The sequence below is a fragment of the Macaca thibetana genome, chromosome 5 (assembly GCF_024542745.1).
Source record: "Macaca thibetana thibetana isolate TM-01 chromosome 5, ASM2454274v1, whole genome shotgun sequence".
In the NCBI taxonomy this organism is placed as follows: domain Eukaryota; kingdom Metazoa; phylum Chordata; class Mammalia; order Primates; family Cercopithecidae; genus Macaca; species Macaca thibetana.
Window position 1 is genome coordinate 145712796 of NC_065582.1, and position 20134 is coordinate 145732929.

The following is a 20134-nucleotide window of genomic DNA, read 5'->3' on the forward strand; positions in this document are numbered from 1 at the left end:
TGGTTGGTGGAGGTCACAGTCTAGTGGGAAACTCAAACAGGTTAATAGTAAAACAGCATGAATGATGCTGTAATAGAGATGCATTTACGAAGGTGTGAGAATTGGGAGAAGGAGACTCCAGAGGGACAAGAGAAGGCTTCATAAAGAGGTGACATCTTTTCTGAATCTTCAAAGATGAGTAGGAATTTGCTGGAGGGAGGGAAGGATGCTGAGAATGTGTGGAAGGACAAGGAAGATGATGTATGCGATGAGAGCATTCCATGTGCCTCTGAAATAATTAACTCCATGTACATCATTTTATTCTTCCCAGATCTCACACTTCCTATTCCAATGGTTCTCCATCTTGGCCACAGATGAGAATCACCCCAAGAACGTTTTAATGCCCTAACTGTGCCCAATCCCAGAGTAACTGAATCAGAATCTTGGAAGTATCTTTGTAGGTGGGGCCTAGGCATCTATACTGTTTAAAAGCCCCCCAGGTGGCTTTTCCATGTGGCCAGGGTTGAGAACATTTCCTCATTCCCTTCACATCTGTTCCTCTGTGTCTGGAATTTATTCCTTCCAGTGGGTTCTTGGTCTCACTGACTTCAAGAATGAAGCTGCGGACCCTCGTGGTGAGTGTTACAGCTCTTAAAGATGGTGTGTCCAGAGCTTGTTCCTTCAGATGTTCAGATGTGTCTGGAGTTTCTTCCTTCTGGTGGGTTCATGGTCTCGCTGACTTCAGGAGTGAAGTCGCAGACCTTCACAGTAAGTGTTACGGCTCTTAAAGGTGGTGCATCCTGAGTTGTTTGTTCCTCCCCGTGGATTTGTGGTCTCACTGACTTCAGGAATGAAGCTGCAGACCCTCATGGTGAGTGTTATAGCTCATAAAGGTAGAGCAGACCCAAAGAGTGAGCAGCAGCAATATTTATTGTGAAGAGCAAAAGAACAAAACTTCCACAGCGTGAAAGGGGACCTGAGTGGGTTGCCACTGCTGGCTCTGGTGGCCAGCTTTTATTCCCTTATTTGGCCCCGCCCATGTCCTGCTGATTGGTCCATTTTATAGAGCACTGAATGGTTCATTTTACAGAGTGCTGATTGTTTTGTTTACAATCCTGTAGCTAGACACAGAGTGCTGATTGATGTGTTTTTACAGAGTGCTGATTGGTGCATTTACAATCCTTTAGCTAGACACAGAGTGCTGACTGGTGCATTTTTACAGAGTTATGATTGGTGCATTTGCAATCCTTTAGCTAGACACAGAGCACTGATTGGTGCATTTACAATCCTCTAGCTAGACAGAAATGTTCTCCAAGTCCCCACTCAACCCAGGAAGTCCAGCTGGCTTCACCTCTCAAGCCCCCCTCTAAACAGGACACCCCAACTGCTGTTGGGAATTGGGGATCAACTGCTCTAGCTACTTCCTGCTGGATGGGGACAAAGAAGGGGCCCTGCAGTTGTGGTGTTCTCCAGAGGGGAATTCTTTAGGCCAGTGAAAGGGCCAGCAGGTCGGTCCAGGGGTCCTTGGTAGAAGTTGTTAGTTGAGCTCATTCGGGGTTCCATTTGTAAGACCATCTGTAGCTTGATGGCCGTGATCCTAGAGGAAACAAATTTGACAAGGAGGTTAAAAATACAGGGCCTGAAGGCGAGGAATAGCAAGATGGCTGTCATGGAACCTAGAAAGGGGAGAAGCCATGTTGCTTAACTCCAGAGGTTGGTATAAGAGTTTGAAAGGCGTTGTGGGATTTCAGAAGCCTTTTCCTGTAAACGCCAGGTGGCATCTCTTACTATCCCTGACTGGTTAGTGTAAAACCAACACTCTTCCCCTAAGAAGATGCAGAGTCCTCCTTTCTCAGCAGTGAGGAGGTCTAGGCCTCGGCAGTTTTGGAGAGTCACTGCTGCCAAAGAGTCTTTTTGGGATTGCAGCGGAAGGATAGATTTCGTTATTTCTTGCAAACTGTCTGAGAAATCCTTTGAGAGCATGTGGTGGTAGGATAATACATGTTACACTGTTAACTTTTAGCAAAGTTTACTTTTGTTGAAAACTTTGTAGGTTTGGGACTTCAATTATTCTTTGCTATTAATAAGATCTCGTTCAGTCTATATTAACTTAGAATTGATACAGGTGGCTCCTTCCTGATTCTGTAAGTACTTTAAGGTTTGGCTGAGTGCAAACAGCTGGCACGTTTGAGCAGCCCAATTATTAGGCAATTTTCCTAACTCTGCATCTACAAGAGTTCCCTTATCACTTACTGAATACCCATTGTGTCTTTTTCCTTAATCCCCTGGGAGGAACCATCTATAGTCCTGTCCTGAAGGGAGTTCCTCCTAGATCTGGTTGGACCTTTGTATGGTAATTAGTCAAAATTTAGATCCCCTGTTAGGATACCCTGGGGGGTTAAGGATTTTTGACAGGAAGGCTATGGGTTGTCAGTGGCCTCAGTGCTTTCAGGCTACGCTCTTGTTTACACTGACAACAAGGTGGTATTAGAGTGTTATAGGGTTACAGAGAAGACCTTCAGTTATTAATTATAGGTTTTAAATTAACCCTAGCTTTTAAAGGAATAGGGTACACTTTTTTTTCTTTACTACTTCTATCTCTCTCTCTTTGATTCCTTCTTTGTCTCTTCCTCAGTTTCCTTCTCTCTTTGACTTTCTGTCTCTCTGTCTCTTCCTCTGCCTCTCTCTATCTCTGTCTCTCTCTTCAACTCCTTGCCTCTGTCTCTTCCTCTCTCTGTATCCTTCTGTTTCTCTGTTTCTTCCTCTCTCTTTCTCTGACTTTCTGTCTTTTTCTTTCTCTCTTTCCTTTCTGCTGCCTCTGCCAGCTGCTTATGCTGCTGTTCTCCCCTCTCCTTCCCCTTTTAATGGCTTCGGTAGTGTAAGACTGCCACCTCCTTGGGTTTTTGCACTGTGTGCAATACCTTTACCTTCCTGGGACCTCTGACCCTGGCCTTTTCCTTTTCTCCCACTTCTTTACCCTTTCTACCGTGCAGTCCCCTCATTTCCTGCTTTCTACAGGCCAGGTCCCAGGGCACACCCTCATCTGTACGTATCAACACATTTGACACCTTCATCACCTTTTTAAGTTCCCTGCTACACCACACCCCTAGACTGTTTCCTCTCTGGGAAAACTTTCTCTTCATAGATAAAATTAAGTCGGTCAGTTTCGCTTTTGCTCAGTTTTGTGTCACTGTAGTGACATACGTGTCCTTGTCCTTACTGCCTCTCTTCCCTCCTAGCGTGAAGTGTCCCTTATCTTGGGCAGGGCTGACTGTTTCCAGTCCACTCTTGTCCCTTCTCTTTGCTCATCACCTGGTTTCTACCTTACTATTCTGTTCCTCTTTCGTGTTTCCACTTTTCCTCTCTTTGTTGCCTTCTGCTTTTATAGCCTTTAAACAATGGTAGAATCTCATCTTCAAAAGTAAAAAGTCCTCCCCGTAACCCTGGGTCATCCTCCAGCTACTATCCTGTGTCCCCGAACTGTGTTCTTAGTGAAGCTCCTTGAATAAAGCTCACTCTCTGCCCACCTCTGCCATTGTCCTGAAGCTGACATGATAGAAGTCACCAGTGTCTTTCTAATTACTCAATTCACCAGACTCTTCAATCCTCACCTCTGAATCCAAGTGGCTAATGGGAACCTTATCTTTCTACCCTGGTCAAGGGATGACCAGAGCTGGAACTGCAGTAGTGGGAGAGTAAGACTTTCACCCCCATACCTAAGTCTCTTGTGACTACCTTGTCCTCTCCCGCTTTCTTGACTGGACCATTACAAAGAGCCTCCCAACTGCTCCTGCTTCCCTGTGGTAAATGGCAGAGTCCAAGGCCAGAGAATGAGCCTAAAAATGGGGCCAGCCTACCTCTTTGGCTGATTCAGGAGACACTGTCTGTGTACCTCTTTCCACTGTTTCTCTGATGACCACTGATGTTTTAATTGCCTGGTTTACATTACTTCTTTAATGTCTTTTCATCATAGTCGTTGCTTGCTTGAAGAATATGCTAGAGGAAAAAGGCCCAACATATACACAGATACACCACACACACACTCAGAATGTACACGTCAGCCTTCCATTCATTCTTCCTGCTGTTGCCTCAGGGTCAGGTCCAAAGTGTTAGAGCATGCTTGAGAAGAATCCCTGCCTTTGCCCTTCCCCTCCATCATAACGCGTCTCCTTTCACGTCTTGATTTGTTCAGGCTCCCTTGATAATAATCCTCCCTTCCCTGAAGATCCTCTCCAACCCTAGGTGAGTAGCCCATTTATTCCTGTGCACCTGCCGCCCGCCACACTGGGTGATTTCTGTGACTTTATTGTGTATTTTTCTTCTACAAGTTTGAAAGCACTTAGAGGTGGGGACTTTATGTTCGTTGGTTTTCCAATTCCTAGCACAGTACCCAGCAAGAAGAAAGTGCTCAGTCAGTGGTGGCTTGAGGTATGGTGGTCAGAAATAAAAGTATGCAAGGAAGGAGGGAGCTATAAGATCATAATAATCCCTAACATGTATTGAGCTCTTACAGTATGCCAGCCATTATGTCAAAGGTTTGACAGTCATCTGTTTTAGTCCCCAGCAAAACTCAATGAGGTGTAGATACTATTATAATTTCATTTTACAGCAAAGAAATTGGGAGTTTAAGTAACTTGTCGGTTGTGTTAAAGAGTTTGGTCTTATTTCTTAGGCCTTTTGATTCCAAAGAAAACAGTTAAATATTAGAAGGTTTAAAGAAATATTGTAAGATTTTCTTTTATTTAAAGAGAAACACAAACCTCTATCCTCTTAAACCTGAGGAATGTATATATTTTTTTTCATAATTAAACCCTCATAGACCCAACTTCTTTGTTCCTTCTTAGTCTCTTTCCTCCCAGTGTGTCTCTGCAACAAGACCGTTTTAATCACTCACACCAATAAGAGTAGGGGGTAATCTGGGGGCCCTGGCAGGCAGCCCTGCGCTATATTACTTGGGTACAAAGTGGTGACTGGAGCTCACATTTATTGTTATAAATTCTCTGTAGGCATTGCTCATTTTACTTGTCATGTAAACCAGGTACTATTAATGCCCCATTTTTAACTAGTAAGTAGCTTGGATAGGTCCTGAGCCTTTCTCTCTTTGACCATGAGATCTGTGCTCTTAACCCTTACAGCACTGCCTCTCACTTGGGGCTGCTTTCTTGCAGCCTTGATCTTTCTAGGATTTTGCTAACCTCTAGCTACTTCATGACCCTTTTGAGCCCAAGGACTTCCCAGCTAATATGTAACTCCTGGAGGAATTCTATAGTTCATGGGATTAGCTTGGCTGCCTTAGCTGTAGGATTGAACTTTTACCTTTGCCTCCACATGATACCATTATTTAATATCTAAGATATTACTCAAACTGTGTTCAGGTTTTGATATATGAAAACAACATATACAGGCTGGGCCTGGTGGTTCATGCCTGTACCCCAGTACTTTGGGAGGCTGAGGTGGGAGGATTACTTGAACCCAGGAATTTGAGACCATCATGGGCAACAAAGTGAGACCCCTGTCTCTACAAAAAGTCAAAAAATTAACCAGGTATGGTGTGTACGCCTGTGGTCTCAGCTACTTAGGAGGCTGAGGTAGGAGGATCACTTGAGCCTAGGAGGTTGAGGCTGCAGTGAGGCATGTTCCTGCCACTTGTATTCCAGCCTGGGTGACAGAGCAAGACCCTGTCTCAAAAGTAATGATAAATAAATAACCAACCCTGCCTCAAAAGTAATAAATAAGTAAATAAACAAACCAATAAATATGGCATATACAGAGCTGCATTTGTTCATCCAGTTTGTATTGGATGGTCCTTTTCCATTCAGCCTCTTCCCACTCCTGCCTGCCTTCCATTATTTCTAGCAAAAGAGTTACATGGCGCCTGAGAGGGTAATGGGATACCAAAGACTGTGAAAATGTGGCTAGAAGTCTTTTTTTTTCTTTTTTTGTTTTTTGAGACGGAGTTTTGCTCTTGTTGCCCAGGCTGGAGTGCAATGGCACAATCTCGGCTCACTGCAACCTCTACCTCCCAAGTTCAAGCGATTCTCCTGCCTCAGCCTCCTGAGTAGCTGGGATTACAGGCATGTGCAATCTGCCTGTCTTATTTTGTATTTTTAGTAGAGACGGGGTTTCTGCATGTTGGTCAGGCTGGTCTCAAACTCCTGACCTCAGGTGATCTGCTCACCTCAGCCTCCCAAAGTACTGGCATTACAGTCATGATCCACAACACCTGGCTGTGGCTAGAAGTCTTAATCTGTATATCCAGGATATAAAAGCTACTTAAATATTAAAAATCACCTAGAAATTCTGATGGTATTCTTTCTGAAAATATGTATGGTTATAAACAAAGTAAATAAAAATATCTCCCTAATAACATTGCTAGAATGTATAATAGTACCTAGCATCATACATAGAAATTTTTTGCCATGCCTTTTAGGAAGCCAGCAGATTTGCACTTTCTCGTAATGTCACTCTAAATACCTAAGAGTCTAAAAATAACTTTCTCTCATGTATCTATGCTCTGAATATGTGTCTCAGGGAAAACTTAATGTAGGTTTCAGGTAGGCCCTTCTCATATGAAATGCTACTCTTGAGTGAAGTTAAATTATAAATTGAAACATAATGTTTCCCATAAAATGGTATAATAGTTGTAGTCAAACAGTAATAAAGAAACAATTTTTTAAAAATTTAATTGTCAAGAGTATTGTTTAAAAGGCAGAAACCTTCCAGTGGATTGGGTAGAGGAAAAGGAAATTTGGCAAAAGGAAAAACCACACGACATTCTCTGTTTCTGTAAAATGAGGCCTAAGAACTAAGGTGGGGTGCTGGATAAGAAGGAAGCCTTATAAATAGTAACTTTAAAGAATAGGGCCCAAGATCCTAACCCTTGGGATTACAGCCCTGGACTCTCTTATGGGCCACATGGTCATTCTGTATAAAAATGGCCATGGTCTGGAATGGAGAATGAATGTTGCCTTGCTTCCTGGAAGCATAGGGACTCTAGAATGAGTAACTTAGTAAAATTGCCCAACCTAAGTATTTGATGATGGAGAGATACCTCTAAGCTCCCAAACAGGGAAATTCTTGCCCTCCTCTCCTGTGAAGATCCCTGTTTTGCCTGGGGGAGGAAGAGGGAATTGTCAGAATACAATTTCAGGAATTTTAGGAGCTGTGCTTTGGTTGATCTGCTGCTGAGGTAGAGATAATCAAAGTCTCTGTGGAGGGCAAAAGGATCAGATAAGAAAGAAGTCACTCCTCATAGACTGAGAAATCTGAAACCTTAGGAATTCTTGCTGATGAATTTTATTCCCTTCTAGTCTAAGAAACCTTTCTTTCTTCCTAGCAAGAGACATATAGAATAAATCAGTAACAGCGCAAACAATATTTGAGATAAATGCAATTGTCTGATAGTTTCCTAGGAGTTCTGCAGAGGCACGTGATGACTGCAAACAGCTGAGTCTGTATTTTAATTCAGTGGAATATATTCAAACTCCTCTGGGAGCTCTAACATGTTGTCTGTAGCCAAGGTTTCAATGCTACAGTAATAGTTTTGTGCGAGTTCTTCAGAAATTAAGCCATTTCTTCAAAATTTCTGTTTAGTACAAACAGTAAGCCCAGGTCAAAAATGTTCACCAAGACATTAGCAAACTCTAATGGAGGTTTGGTTTTCCAGGCATTCAGAACACAGTTTCTAAACATGATTGAGAAAAATTACCTTGGATGTATGGAGCATCATTGAACAATGACCTTTCGGGTTGACTAAGAATGCTGAAGCCCCAGAGGAATCTTGAGCAATTTTTTGTTGTTGTTGCCTGAAGGAACCGAAGAATAAAAATGTAGTGGGAATATTTGGAAAGGGGATGGTTTTTCAAGCTTGTAAAAAATGAAGACCAGCCACCAGAAGAAAATGCTTTTATGTGAATTCAAAGAGAAATGTTTTTTAATTTTAAGTAAAATTTAGGTCCTCAGACTTCTTAGCTTTTCTATAAATTGGCTTTTGGTTATCCACGTTAAGCCCTTTATTTGCTCCTATTTAATATAGGAACAAATGGTGAAATAAAGAGGAAAATGGGTCCATTCTATGAGAATGTATGTGTAGTGGAAGCATTTCTTCTTTTCGTTTTCTGTATAAAAATATTTACTCGCACTGTATAATATACTAAGTAGTTTAATCACGGCAAGTGTCTAATGACCTTTTTTTTTTTTCCAGCTGACTCAGGTGTGGACACCTTGGCAGTGTTTATGGCCAGCAGCGGAACTACAGACGTCACAAATCGGAACAGCCCAGCCACACCACCAAACACCCTTAACCTCCGTTCCTCCCACAATGAACTGTTGAACGCTGAAATAAAACACACAGAAACCAAGAACAGCACACCTCCCAAATGCAGGAAAAAATATGCACTAACTAACATCCAGGCGGCCATGGGCCTCTCAGATCCAGCTGCACAGCCCCTGCTGGGAAATGGCTCTGCCAACATCAAGCTGGTGAAAAATGGGGAGAACCAGCTCCGGAAGGCTGCAGAACAAGGGCAGCAGGACCCCAACAAAAACCTGAGCCCCACTGCAGTCATCAACATAACTTCTGAGAAGTTAGAGGGTAAAGAGCCCCACCCACAGGATTCCTCGGGCTGTGAGATTTTACCCTCCCAGCCCAGGAGAACTAAGAGCTTTCTAAATTACTATGCAGATCTGGAAACCTCAGCCAGAGAACTAGAGCAGAACCAAGGCAACCGCCATGGGATTGCGGAAGAGAAATCCCAGCCAGGCCAGGGCCAGGCCTCCACCATCATTGGGAATGGTGATTTGCTGCTGCAGAAACCAAGCAAACCCCAGTCCAGCCCTGAAGACGGCCAAGTAGCCACGGTGTCATCCAGCCCAGAGACCAAGAAGGATCATCCGAAAACAGGGGCCAAAACCGACTGTGCACTGCACCGGATCCAGAACCTGGCACCAAGCGATGAGGAGTCCAGCTGGACAACATTGTCCCAAGACAGTGCCTCACCCAGCTCCCCGGATGAAACAGGTACCCCTGGGGAAGGCATAGCCTCAGCTGGCACTTTCTTTTGGTCTTTTCAACTATTGGTGGAGTAAATCTCTAGACTGACCAAAAATGTCCATTTATATGCAGAGAGGAACGTAAGCCTCTTGCGGTAAAATTGGGCAATTTATTTACAAAATATTATTTCATTCCTCAACCATATCTTAGGTTAGTTTCATTTTGGATCGTACATAAAGCTGTTTGTTCTGGGAAGCATTTTTGTAAAATAAACAGGTCCTTGGTGTTAAGTACAGTAAAATATCATCTGTTTAGAAATTACACTTCCAGTCATAGGTAGACCATTTCTCTATGCTATCTAGAAATACTGGGTTTTGGTAAGCAAAATAATAAACAAAGTTGTGGGGGGAAGGATATAACCCAATTAAGAGAACTATTTTAAAGTCCTCGAAAGAACTTACTTATGGTGAAGCTCATAAAAAGTTAAAACATTAGCCATCTGTTCATTAAAGGCATTTCTCTTTTTGACATTTACTGAGGAGTATTTTACTAGCCTTAAGTAATATTTAAAAGTGGGAAAATAGTATTTCTTGAAAAATATATTCAGAAGTTTAGGCTTTTAACTAGTCTAATTGAGACCAGTCTTTCTGGACTTTTGTATATATTTGTAATATTTTGGATTTCTTGGAGGTGTTAAAATGGTGACAGCTACTTTATATATCATTTTCTCATAGCTCCCACTATACTGATCGTAAGATTGAAAAATTTGGAGAACTTTATTGTATCTGAATTCAGCGTAAACAAGCACTCAGAAAGGCTAATTTTTTAAAAAGTAGTCCAGCAGTTCCCCTAGTGGGTCCCAGGGCTGTATTAATATAGATATAACAAAGAAAACAGAACCACCACGAAAGGAAATCACATTTTTACAACCTATAAGGTAGATAAATTACAAGGACTAAAGATAAGGAAAAGAGGAGTTAAGACATTAACTTGTTTAAGAATAAAAAAAAGTAGCGTTTTTGAAGTGCCCTTTAAAATCCCAGTACTTTCAGTGATGCATACTGTTGTGGGATATGGCAGTAGGGAGGTTGAGATGAGGCCATTTCATCTCATAACTGTCTGGCCCTGCACATTACTGGAATCATAATTATGTTCAGTAATGTCTCTGAGTTCACAGCTCTCTATACTTTTTACCCATTTCGAGAATTCGTATTCAGCAGCTGATGGACGTTGTCACCTGCTAGAGTTTGAATCCATTAATACATGAAAGACTGATTGCACATCTTCCAGCCAAGCTCTACCTCCTGTGTTCATCGTTTACTGACACCTTGCTGTCTCCCTCTGGTCATGGCACCCTTTCTGCTGCTCTTCCTGGCGTAGCCGGTTCTGTTGTAGTTAAATTTTAAACTAACCTAAAGTTTTGTTCAGGCACGGTGGCTCATGCCTGTAATCCCAGCACTTTGGGAGGCTGAGGCAGGAGGATCACTTGAGCCCACAAGTTCAAGACCAGCAAGACCCCATCTCTCACCCTCCAAAAAAAGTAGTTGAGCATGGTGGACGGTGGCATGTGCCTGTAGTTCCAACTACTTAGGAGACTGAGGCAGGAGGATCACTTGACACCAGGAGTTCGAGGCTGCAGTGAACCATGATTATGCCATTGCACTCTAGCCTGGGTGATAGAGCGAGACTCTGTCTCAAAAAACATAAATATATTTTTAAGTGAATAATTAAGCTGTCTCTGCCCTTCACCCTAGCCCCCTTTCCCAGTGATGACCATTAGCTTATATTTTTATTTCCTCTCAGAAAATATTTGAGTCATATATCCGCATATTAATAATAAATTTTAAGGCCGGTGTGATGGCTCGCGCCTGTAATCCCAGCACTTTGGAAGGCCAAGGGGGAGAGATGGCCTGAGCTCAGGAGTTTGAGACCAGCCTGGGAAACATGGTGAAACCCCTTCTCTACTAAGACATAAAAAATTAGCCAGGCATGGTGGCGGGTGCCTGTAGTCCCAGCTACTCTGGAGGCTGAGGCACGAGAATTGCTTGAACACAGGAGGCGAAAGTTGAAGTGAGCCAAGATCCCGCCACTGCACTCTAGCCTGGGTGACAGGCGAGACTCCATCTCAAAAAAATAAAAATTAGGCCAGGTGCAGTGGATCACCAGGTCAGGAGTTCAAGACCACCCTGACCAATATGGTGAAACCCTGTCTCTACTAAAAATACAAAAATTAAGTGGATGTGGTGGTGCGTGCCTGTAGTCTCAGGAGGCTGAGGCAGGAGAATTGCTTGACCCCGGGAGGTGGAGGTTACAGTGAACCGAGATGCGCCACTGCACTCCAGCCTGGGTAACAGAGCAAGACTCTGTCTCAAAAAAAAAAAACTAAAAAATAAAATAAAATAAATTAAAATTTAAAAAATAATAAATTTTAAAATTTAGCCAAATTTTGTGATGATGTTTTTAGAATCTCTATGTTTTAGAGATAATATACTAATATAAAATACTAATCTATGTCATAGTATGACATATATAATACAGTATAACCCATACTGATAGAAACAATATTGTGTATGGGATTTTCTCCAAAATAATTGGGATTAGAAGGATAAAAAAAGAAACAAAATTGCCCATAAGCTGCTGATTGTTAAAGCTGCATTATGGGTATGTGCAGATTCATTAGATCTCTAATTTTGTATGTTTAAAATTTGCCACAATAGTTAAAACCAGGAAAAAGTTATTCTAATTAGATTGTTTTATGAATGCTTTGCTTTTTTTCAGGTAAGAACATATTTTGTAGATCCATCCATTTTTCTACTTAAGTCTTTTTAAGTATTATGTATGCTATTCCACTATATACAAGTTCCATGATTTATTTAGCAAGTTCCCTGCTGATGAGTATTTAGGTATTTTTCTGTCCATAGCCCCTTGGCTTACTGAGTGCTGGTGTGGGTAAGGGCCTGTGGAGAGGGCACAGTTGAAGTATGCACTCCACTCTACCTACTGGGACTCTTGAAATGCTCCTGTAACTCCCTCTTTCCAGGAAGACTTTCAGGGGTCCCTCTGCTGTGACACTTAAACTACTCATTTGCTCAGTGTCCTGACATTACTTGCTGTTGGGTTTCCACAGAACATCTTACAGTGCTTGGTCTGTGATGTGAACTGGATTAGTTTTTTGACATGTTAAGAAGATATGCTCAGTTTTCTCTCGAAAGTTGGTTTTGACAGGATGATGGTGGCCCTTGATAAGTTGCTAAGGATAGATGTTTCAAATCAAATATGCTCAAAAGAATGTATTAGCTGTGAATGAAAAGCAATGAGATTGTGTTTTTAAAAAATATACTAGAAGCCAAACCTGTGCCAGCCTTGAAAATGTTCACTTTGGGATCTCTGCGTCTACTTCAGCATGTTACAGTGTCTCAATATTAATCGTCATAATTTTGGGAGTCCTCTTTTGGAATTGCCTCAGAGTCTGCTGTGGATCCCCATGAAATGAAATCTCTTTGCTTATAATCACACTTCAGGTTTCAGGTAATATGTAGATTAGTGAATGAAATAAAATAAGCAGTTTTTGTTTCACTTGTAATGATAAAGTTAGTGTTTATTATGTATTTTTTATATAGTATATATATGTGTATGTGTATATGTATAAAATTAACACAAATACTAACAGTTGAAAGAAAAGAGAAAACGAGAGCAAATATTTTGTGACGTCTTAGTATGCCATTCCATAGTACATATATAAAAAGTGTATATTTGCCTGTTGACTTGCTGTGTGTTAAGTACATACTCATCACAGTGGTGTGTGTTTTATGACTAAATCATGATGCAGTTATCTTTGGATCATAGACTGCACTTTGGGGAGCCTAGAAAAATAGACTCATTTCTTCCTCGGGGGCATCCTTTCCAAGTTAGAATGCTATTTATACAATAAAATGCAATGGCTACCCCAGAGACTGACTACTTTCTATTTTCCTTTACTACTGAATCGCCCCCTCCAGCTGTTTAGTAACTTCTTTTTGTACAATCAGTCATGTATACAATATGTGGCTGCCCTTTTCCTCCTCTGTAGTCTGTCCTTTAAGAAAACAAGAGGCTGTTTGAAAAAGGAAAAGCATCTGTGAAATGACTATTTTCATAGGAGTTAAGAAAAGTTAAAGAGTGCCTTGGCCCTGATTCTAAAAGAAAGGGTTGTATCTTGCTACTGCAGAGTGAGAACTTGGAATCTAGTTAGAGTTTTTTTCAGAGATGCAGTTCCCTCAGTGGCCCCAGGTAAGCATGATGGCTCAGATAAATAAATACCTGTTGGTCATACTGTATACAGTCTCTCTGTTCATCACTTGGTGTTTCATGTTTGCTCTATGAAAACATTGAAAAGATGCATCATTTTGAAACTTCCTGGCTACAGGTTTCGGTGGTACCAACATGTAATTTTATGTTTAGTTTGGGGTTTAACAAAATTGAAGACACAGAGTATGAAACTAGATGGATCTTGTGTAGTAACTGTTTCAAATTAGATTCATTGCTAAAGTGTACAAAAGCAGAATTATATGCAGAGAAAACCAAGTCCAGATGGTGTGGCAATGGGCCTCATGATCCATTAACTTGTCATTAAAAGCATAGGCTTTAGAGTGAGCTTCCTGAGTTCAAATCCCAGCTCTGCTACATCTAGGCAGTTCTCATAGCCTCTCGTCTATAAAACGCAGATAATAAGAGTGTTTTGGCATAGACCTGCTGTGAAGTTTAAGTGAGAGCATCTTAGGACGGGCGCGGTGCCTCATGCCTGTAATCCCAGCACTTTGGGAGGCTGAGGTGGGCGGATCACAGGGTCAGGAGATCGAGACCATCCTGGCTAACACGGTGAAACCCCATCTCTACTAAAAATACAAAAAACTAGCAGGGCGAGGTGGCGGGCGCCTGTAGTCCCAGCTACTCGGGAGGCTGAGGCAGGAGAATGGTGTGAACCTGGGAGGCAGAGCTTGCAGTGAGCCGAGATCATGCCACTGCACTTCAGCCTGGGCCACAGAGCAAGACTTTCTCTCAAAAAAAAAAAAAAAAAAAAAATAGCATCTTCAAAGAGCTTTTAGAGCAGTATCTGGCATATAGCAAGCACTTAATGAATATTGGTGATTATTATATTAGAGATCATCAGTATCGGTACAGTGGTGGGATATAAACGCTTGCTTTTCTCTTAATTATGAATAACCTATATTTTGGACTCTGAGTTAAGACTTTCTGGACCTTAAGAGCAAGGGTTGGTTCATCGTCATCTTTGTATTTTCAATGCCTAGAATATGGCAAGTGAGCTTAATAAATAAATAATGACTAATTGAGTGAAAATGGGAGCCATCTACATATCACAAAATGAACTTGATGTGTTGAATAAGACACTTGATGTTATATCTTAATCAATGCCTGGTTTTGGTGTTGGCTACATATAATGATCTGTTGGTGAAGCTGAATAACCCGAGTTACTGGGGAAGGCACACAGAGATTCTGTGGGTTTACCATGTGCCAGATCCTGTTGGTGGTACTTTCTCACTCTCAGGTGGCCATGCTGAGACTTGAACCTCGGTCTTCCGACACAGCATCCAGTGTTTTACCACAGAGGCTAAATATATCAGATTTAGTCTGGTTCAACTGGAGGCACATAGTAGTATCTTGAGAATCCAGAAAGTAGAAAATTATATTTTAGGGGATCTTTCCATTCCTCTATGCAATTGAGGTTTAGATCAAATGCCACCTCCACTGTGAAACCTTTCTAGACCCTCTGAACTGTATAAAGTCCTTTCTCTGTATTCTCAAAGAAATGTTTCTAAGTTTCTGCTCTCATGTTTATCTTAGTGGCTTTCTACATCACTCATAAGTTTCCATTTAGACTTAGAGCTCTATGAAAGCAGCAGCCAGATCTTCATTATGTGTATATGTGAACTTCTTCACATGGTATGTGGCACATAGTAAAAGGCTCCATAAAGTTACTCATTTGCTGGTTGGATGGATAGATTTGTGATCATTAATGCATGCTGTCTGATGTTTGCTACATCAGTATACCTGTAGAAATAGAAAAAGTAAGAACAATTTGTATAAAATAATTGTTTAGAAGACTTGGATAGGGTGATTCTTATTTATATTCTAGGCTCCTGGGAAGGATGAAGAATTGGGGCCAGTAATTCAGTCTACCACAAACATTCTTTTATTTGAGTCTGTAAGTCTATATGTTAGAAGGGTCAGTGCCAAGGAAAAGGGCCATTTTGGTTTCAGTTGACTTCACACTTTGCCTTGAATTGAGATTGATCCATAGTTGTCATAGATTGTTTTCCGTTGTTATAACGAAATACCTGAGACTGGATAATTTGTAACGAAGAGAAATATATTTAGGTCACAGTTCTGGAGGCAGGGAAGTCTAAGAGCATGACACCAGCATCTGGTGAGTGCGTTTGCTGCAGAATAACATGGCGAGGATATCACATGGCCAGAGAGAAAGAGAATACATGTCAGCTTAGGTCTCTCTTCCTCTTCTCATAAAGATACCTTTTACCATGGGAGCCCTGCACTGATGACCTTACCTAATCCCAGTTACCTCCCAAAGGTCCCACTTCCAATCATCATATGAATTTGGGGATTAAGTTTCCAACATTACATGAAATATGGGGGACACATTTAGACCATAGCAGTGTTGCTTTAGAGTTTGAATCCTTTGATGACTTCAATTGATTGGTTTCCAGTTTTGAGGCAAAGTGGAACTCTTTTGCATAGTTGATGACAGTGAGAGCCACAAACCTAATTATGTCAACAGAACTGGCAGCACCTCTTATTTCTGGCTTTAGCTAGCTTAAGAGTGTTAAAGCTTTGGATAAGTCTGTATTTCTCACACTTTTAGAAACCTCTTCTAACTGTTCATTTTATCTCAGATGGCTTTTGGTAATTTTAACTATAAATATTTTTGCCCCTTTTTTCTTACAAATCCTAGGCCCATGGCTGGGTGCAGTGGCTCACACCTGTAATCCCAGCACTTTGGGAGGCTGAGGAGGTTGGATCACTTGAGGTCAGGAATTTGAGACCACCCTGGCCAACATGGCAAAACCCTCTTTCTACTAAAAATACAGAACATTTAGCCGTCTGTGGTGACACGTACCTGTAATCCCCGCTACTCGGGAAGCCGAGGCAAGAGAATCGCTTGAACCCAGGAGGTGGAGGTTGCAGTGAGCCGAGATCACACTGTTGCACTGCAGCCTGTACAACAGAGCGAGACTCCATCTCAAAAAAAAAAAAAAAAAAGAAAGAAAAAATTCCTAAGCCCAGTCTTCAGCTGGTTTGCCGTGCTGAATTAATTTTAATCTTTTAAGGACCTTGAGTGACTCACTAGCTTTCCTGTTATGTCTTCTCAGTAGAGAGTTCCATGATGCGACAGGAAGAATTCAAGAAGGCAGATGTGAGATGTTTCCAAAATAGTTTAGGCATACTGTGTTCTGGGGTAGATGGTGTGTTTTCCAAGTGAGATTTTAGCACTTTAGGGGTAAAATGCATAAAAATATTTTTTATTTTACCCCATGAACTTAAGAAAGAAAAGATTTTGTTCAGTTTTGGAAAGTTCTATGCAGAAATATATGTTCCAGTGAATAAAGTAGTTTTGGGTTGCCTTCCATTATAAAGTATCATATGAGGTACTTCAGGGGATGGAAAGGTGAGTACAATGAGATGAGAGGCAGCCAGAGTCTAACAATGGTTAATGAGCACAAGACAGCAGATATATTCAAGGTGGAACCAGGGGAGGCCTGTGAGAGGCTTGAGTGCTATGAAAAGGAAGAAACGTCAGTCAGTTGGGATGTGGATGTTCGGACACTTGAAGTTATTTGTGCTGGAGATTGAATAGACTTTCAGTGATGGAGATCTGGGGAGAGCATTGTCCCTCAGAGCTGTTGAAAAGTAAAGAATCTTTTTCTTTTTTAAAAATTAACCACTAAAGAAGTTTATGATTGTTTTTTCTCTCTTATCTCTACTGATATTTTGAAAGTACCAGTTTTAGTTCTTAGTTTGGCAAGTTGTTTAGCTTCTGGGGAGAGGGTCTAGTGGACAGTGGCAGCTTAGGGAGCACCTGGATGTATGCCTCTAGGAGTCCTGTGTGAAGCCTCCCAGAAGTGCCAGGTGATGCTCTCACACCTTGGAGGAAGGCATGCAGCCACCAAGATTGTGAGGGAGTGGCTCAGTGGGATCAGAGACAAAAACACTACTGGACACTTTCAGAAATTTTCTGGTCAAATTTCATCATGAGGTATTTGCCCAGATTAGTTTTCATTACCAAAAACAAAAACAAGCAAACAAAAAAAAACCCTTAAGTTGGCTGGACATGGTGGCTCATGCCTGTAATCCCAGCACTTTGGGAGACAGAGGCAGGCAGATTGTGAGATCAAAAGATTGAGACCATCCTGGCCAACATGGTGAAACCCTCTCTCTACTAAAAATACAAAAATTAGCTGGGCGTGGTGGCATGTGCCTGTAATCCCAGCTACTCAGGAGGCTGAGGCAGGAGAATCACTTGAACCCAGGAGATGGAGGTTGCAGTGAGCTGAGATCACCCCACTGCACTCCAGCCTGGGTGACAGAGTGAGACTCCATGTCAAAAAAAAACCCAAAAAAACCAAAAAACCCTTAAGGTAATAAAAGAGGCTACAGAAATATTCAGATAGCAAACTTGAACAGCTCTACATCCTGGAGAATTGAAATGCATCTGTAACTTTACCATGATTTTTCACTGACTAGTATTGTTCATATAAGTTAACAGTGGTTCAAGAATTTGTGAATTTGTTCATCATGACTTTGTTGATGTTCATTAGTTTGTTTATTCATTCTTTCATTTGTTACTTCATATATAACTTCATATATTTGTACACATGCCATTTTTTTTTTTTTTTTTTTTTTTTTGGAGACAAGAGTCTCACTCTCTCACCCAGGCTGGAGTGCAGTGGCATGATCGCAGCTCATAGCAAGCTCTACCTCCTGGGTTCACGTCATTCTCCTGCCTCAGCCTCCCGAGTAGCTGGGACTACAGGCGCCCACCACATCCGGCTAATTTTTTTGTATTTTTAGTAGAGATAGAGTTTCACCGTGTTAGCCAGGATGGTCTCGATCTCCTGACCTTGTGATCCACCCGCCTCAGGCTTCCAAAGTGCTGGGATTACAGGCGTGAACCATCACGCCCAGCCACATGCCAGTCATTTTTAAGTCAACTCTGTGTGCTGTGCTAGGTGCCTGAGACATAGAAGTAGATTAAAACCAGTCTGTGATGTCACATAGCTCACATAAAATTTCCTGTCTCTATGTATGAAGCCCTTACCATATGCAGAGTACCTGACAAAATGTGTCTTTGTGCTCTTTGCTCCATTTTGCACATCATACCTCAGCAAGTAAGAAAAGATAAAGCCCACTCCAAACCCTGGATAGCCTAAGCAAAGAAGAGGAGGAGATGTTTAAATGGTTTGTTGATTTCTTATGGCTGGTGTAACAAATTATCACACACTTGGTGGCTTAAAACAATAGAAATTTGTGGCCCGGCGCAGTGGCTCACACCTGTAATCCCAGCACTTTGGGAGGCTGAGGCGGGTGGATCATTTGAGGTCAGGAGTTCTAGACCAGTCTGGCCAACATGATGAAACCCTGTCTCTACTGAAAATAATAATAATAATAATAATAATAATAAGAAGAAGAAGAAGAAAACAACAATAGAAATTTGTTCACCTGTCGTTCTGGAGGCCAGAAATCCAAAATTAGTCTGGGCGTGGTGGCTTACACCTGTAATTCCAGCCCTTTGGGAGGCCGAGGTGGGCGGATCACCTGAGGTCAGGAGTTCGGGACCAGCCTGGCCAACATGGTGAAACCCTGTCTCTACTAAAAATAAAAAATGAGCTGGGTGTGTTGGCAAGTGCCTGTAATTCCAGCTACTCAGGAGGCTGAGACAGGAGAATTGCTTGACCCCAGGAGGCGGAGGCTGCAGTGAGCTGGGATCATGCCACTGCACTCAGCCTGAGCAACAGAGCAAGACTCTGTCTCAAAAGAAAAGTCCAAAATCAAAGTGTCATCAGGGTCTCGTTCCCTCTGAAGGCTTTAGGGTAGAATCCTTCCTTGCCTCTTCCAAACTTCCGGTGGCTCCCAGAAATGTGTGACATTCCTTGGCTTGTAGCTGTACCTCTGTTTTCACATTGCCTTCTTCTAGGGACACAAGTCATTGGATTTGGGACCTACCCTAACCTAGTATGACCTCACCTCAATTTAATTAATTATATCTATAAAGACTCGATTTCCCAATAAGTTGATGCATGCTGAGGTTCTGGGTAGACTTGAATTTTGGTAGGTATATGGTTCAACCCAGTACAGACATCTTACAGATAATTCCTTAATAGATGCAACATGGAAGAGATGTGAAAGAATGTTTGCAAGAATTATATTCAAAATTTTCAAGAAGGAAAGCTCATAGTTGCAGGTCTTGTGAGACTTTAAGTGAGTGGAATATACTGTAAGGGACTTCTAGATAGTTTGGGGTTACCTTTGTTCAAAGTCTTCATTGTAAAGATGAGGAAATTTTGGTGTGGACTGGTGAACCTGAAACTATAACCTCAACTGAGATTGGGAGTAAGTGTGGAAACGGTAGAAAAACATGATAAAAATAAAAGATAAAAAGATAAAAACATGATAAAGACATGGCAAAGCTTTATGTTTAGCAGTACAGCTCAGTTCTGGAGGGTGGCATAGTTCAGGGGTGCTGACATATGGAAGGCTTTATTCCTTTGATCAAAGCTTAAAAACAGACAAGACTATCAATAATAGACATTTTTTCTTATGTTAGTTCAAGAGACATTTATTTTTTAGCAAACATACAGAATTTTCTTAAGGAGCTATGCAGAATATAAAATAAAAGGATATGACTCTGATTTTAGGTCACTGCAAAGGCAATATGATGCCATAAAGCATCAGAGATCACAAACAGCAGCATTGAAGAACGCACAAACTCACGGGCAGATTTTGTTCCATAGACAGTGTTATAGAAAATGTTTAATTAGATGCCAGTGCTTAGAAATTGAGATATTTTACATAAAAATAGAGGACCACTCATTCCTCTTGTAAATTCAGAAATCTCACAATGCTGAGCTCAAATACCAAAGAGACAACAGT

The 20134-nt window shown here is 41.5% G+C and overlaps 1 protein-coding gene across 8 annotated transcripts in view; it reads left to right on the plus strand.

The window, feature by feature from the left end:
- The window catches only part of APBB2 (amyloid beta precursor protein binding family B member 2), a 410008-nt gene that overhangs the window by 196332 nt on the left and 193542 nt on the right, over positions 1–20134 (plus strand). For all 8 annotated transcript variants that reach the window (XM_050790342.1, XM_050790347.1, XM_050790340.1 and 5 more), the window contains one exon: positions 8183–8998. In XM_050790342.1, coding sequence (XP_050646299.1) covers positions 8183–8998 — 816 coding nt within the window. The remainder of the gene's footprint in view (positions 1–8182; positions 8999–20134) is intronic.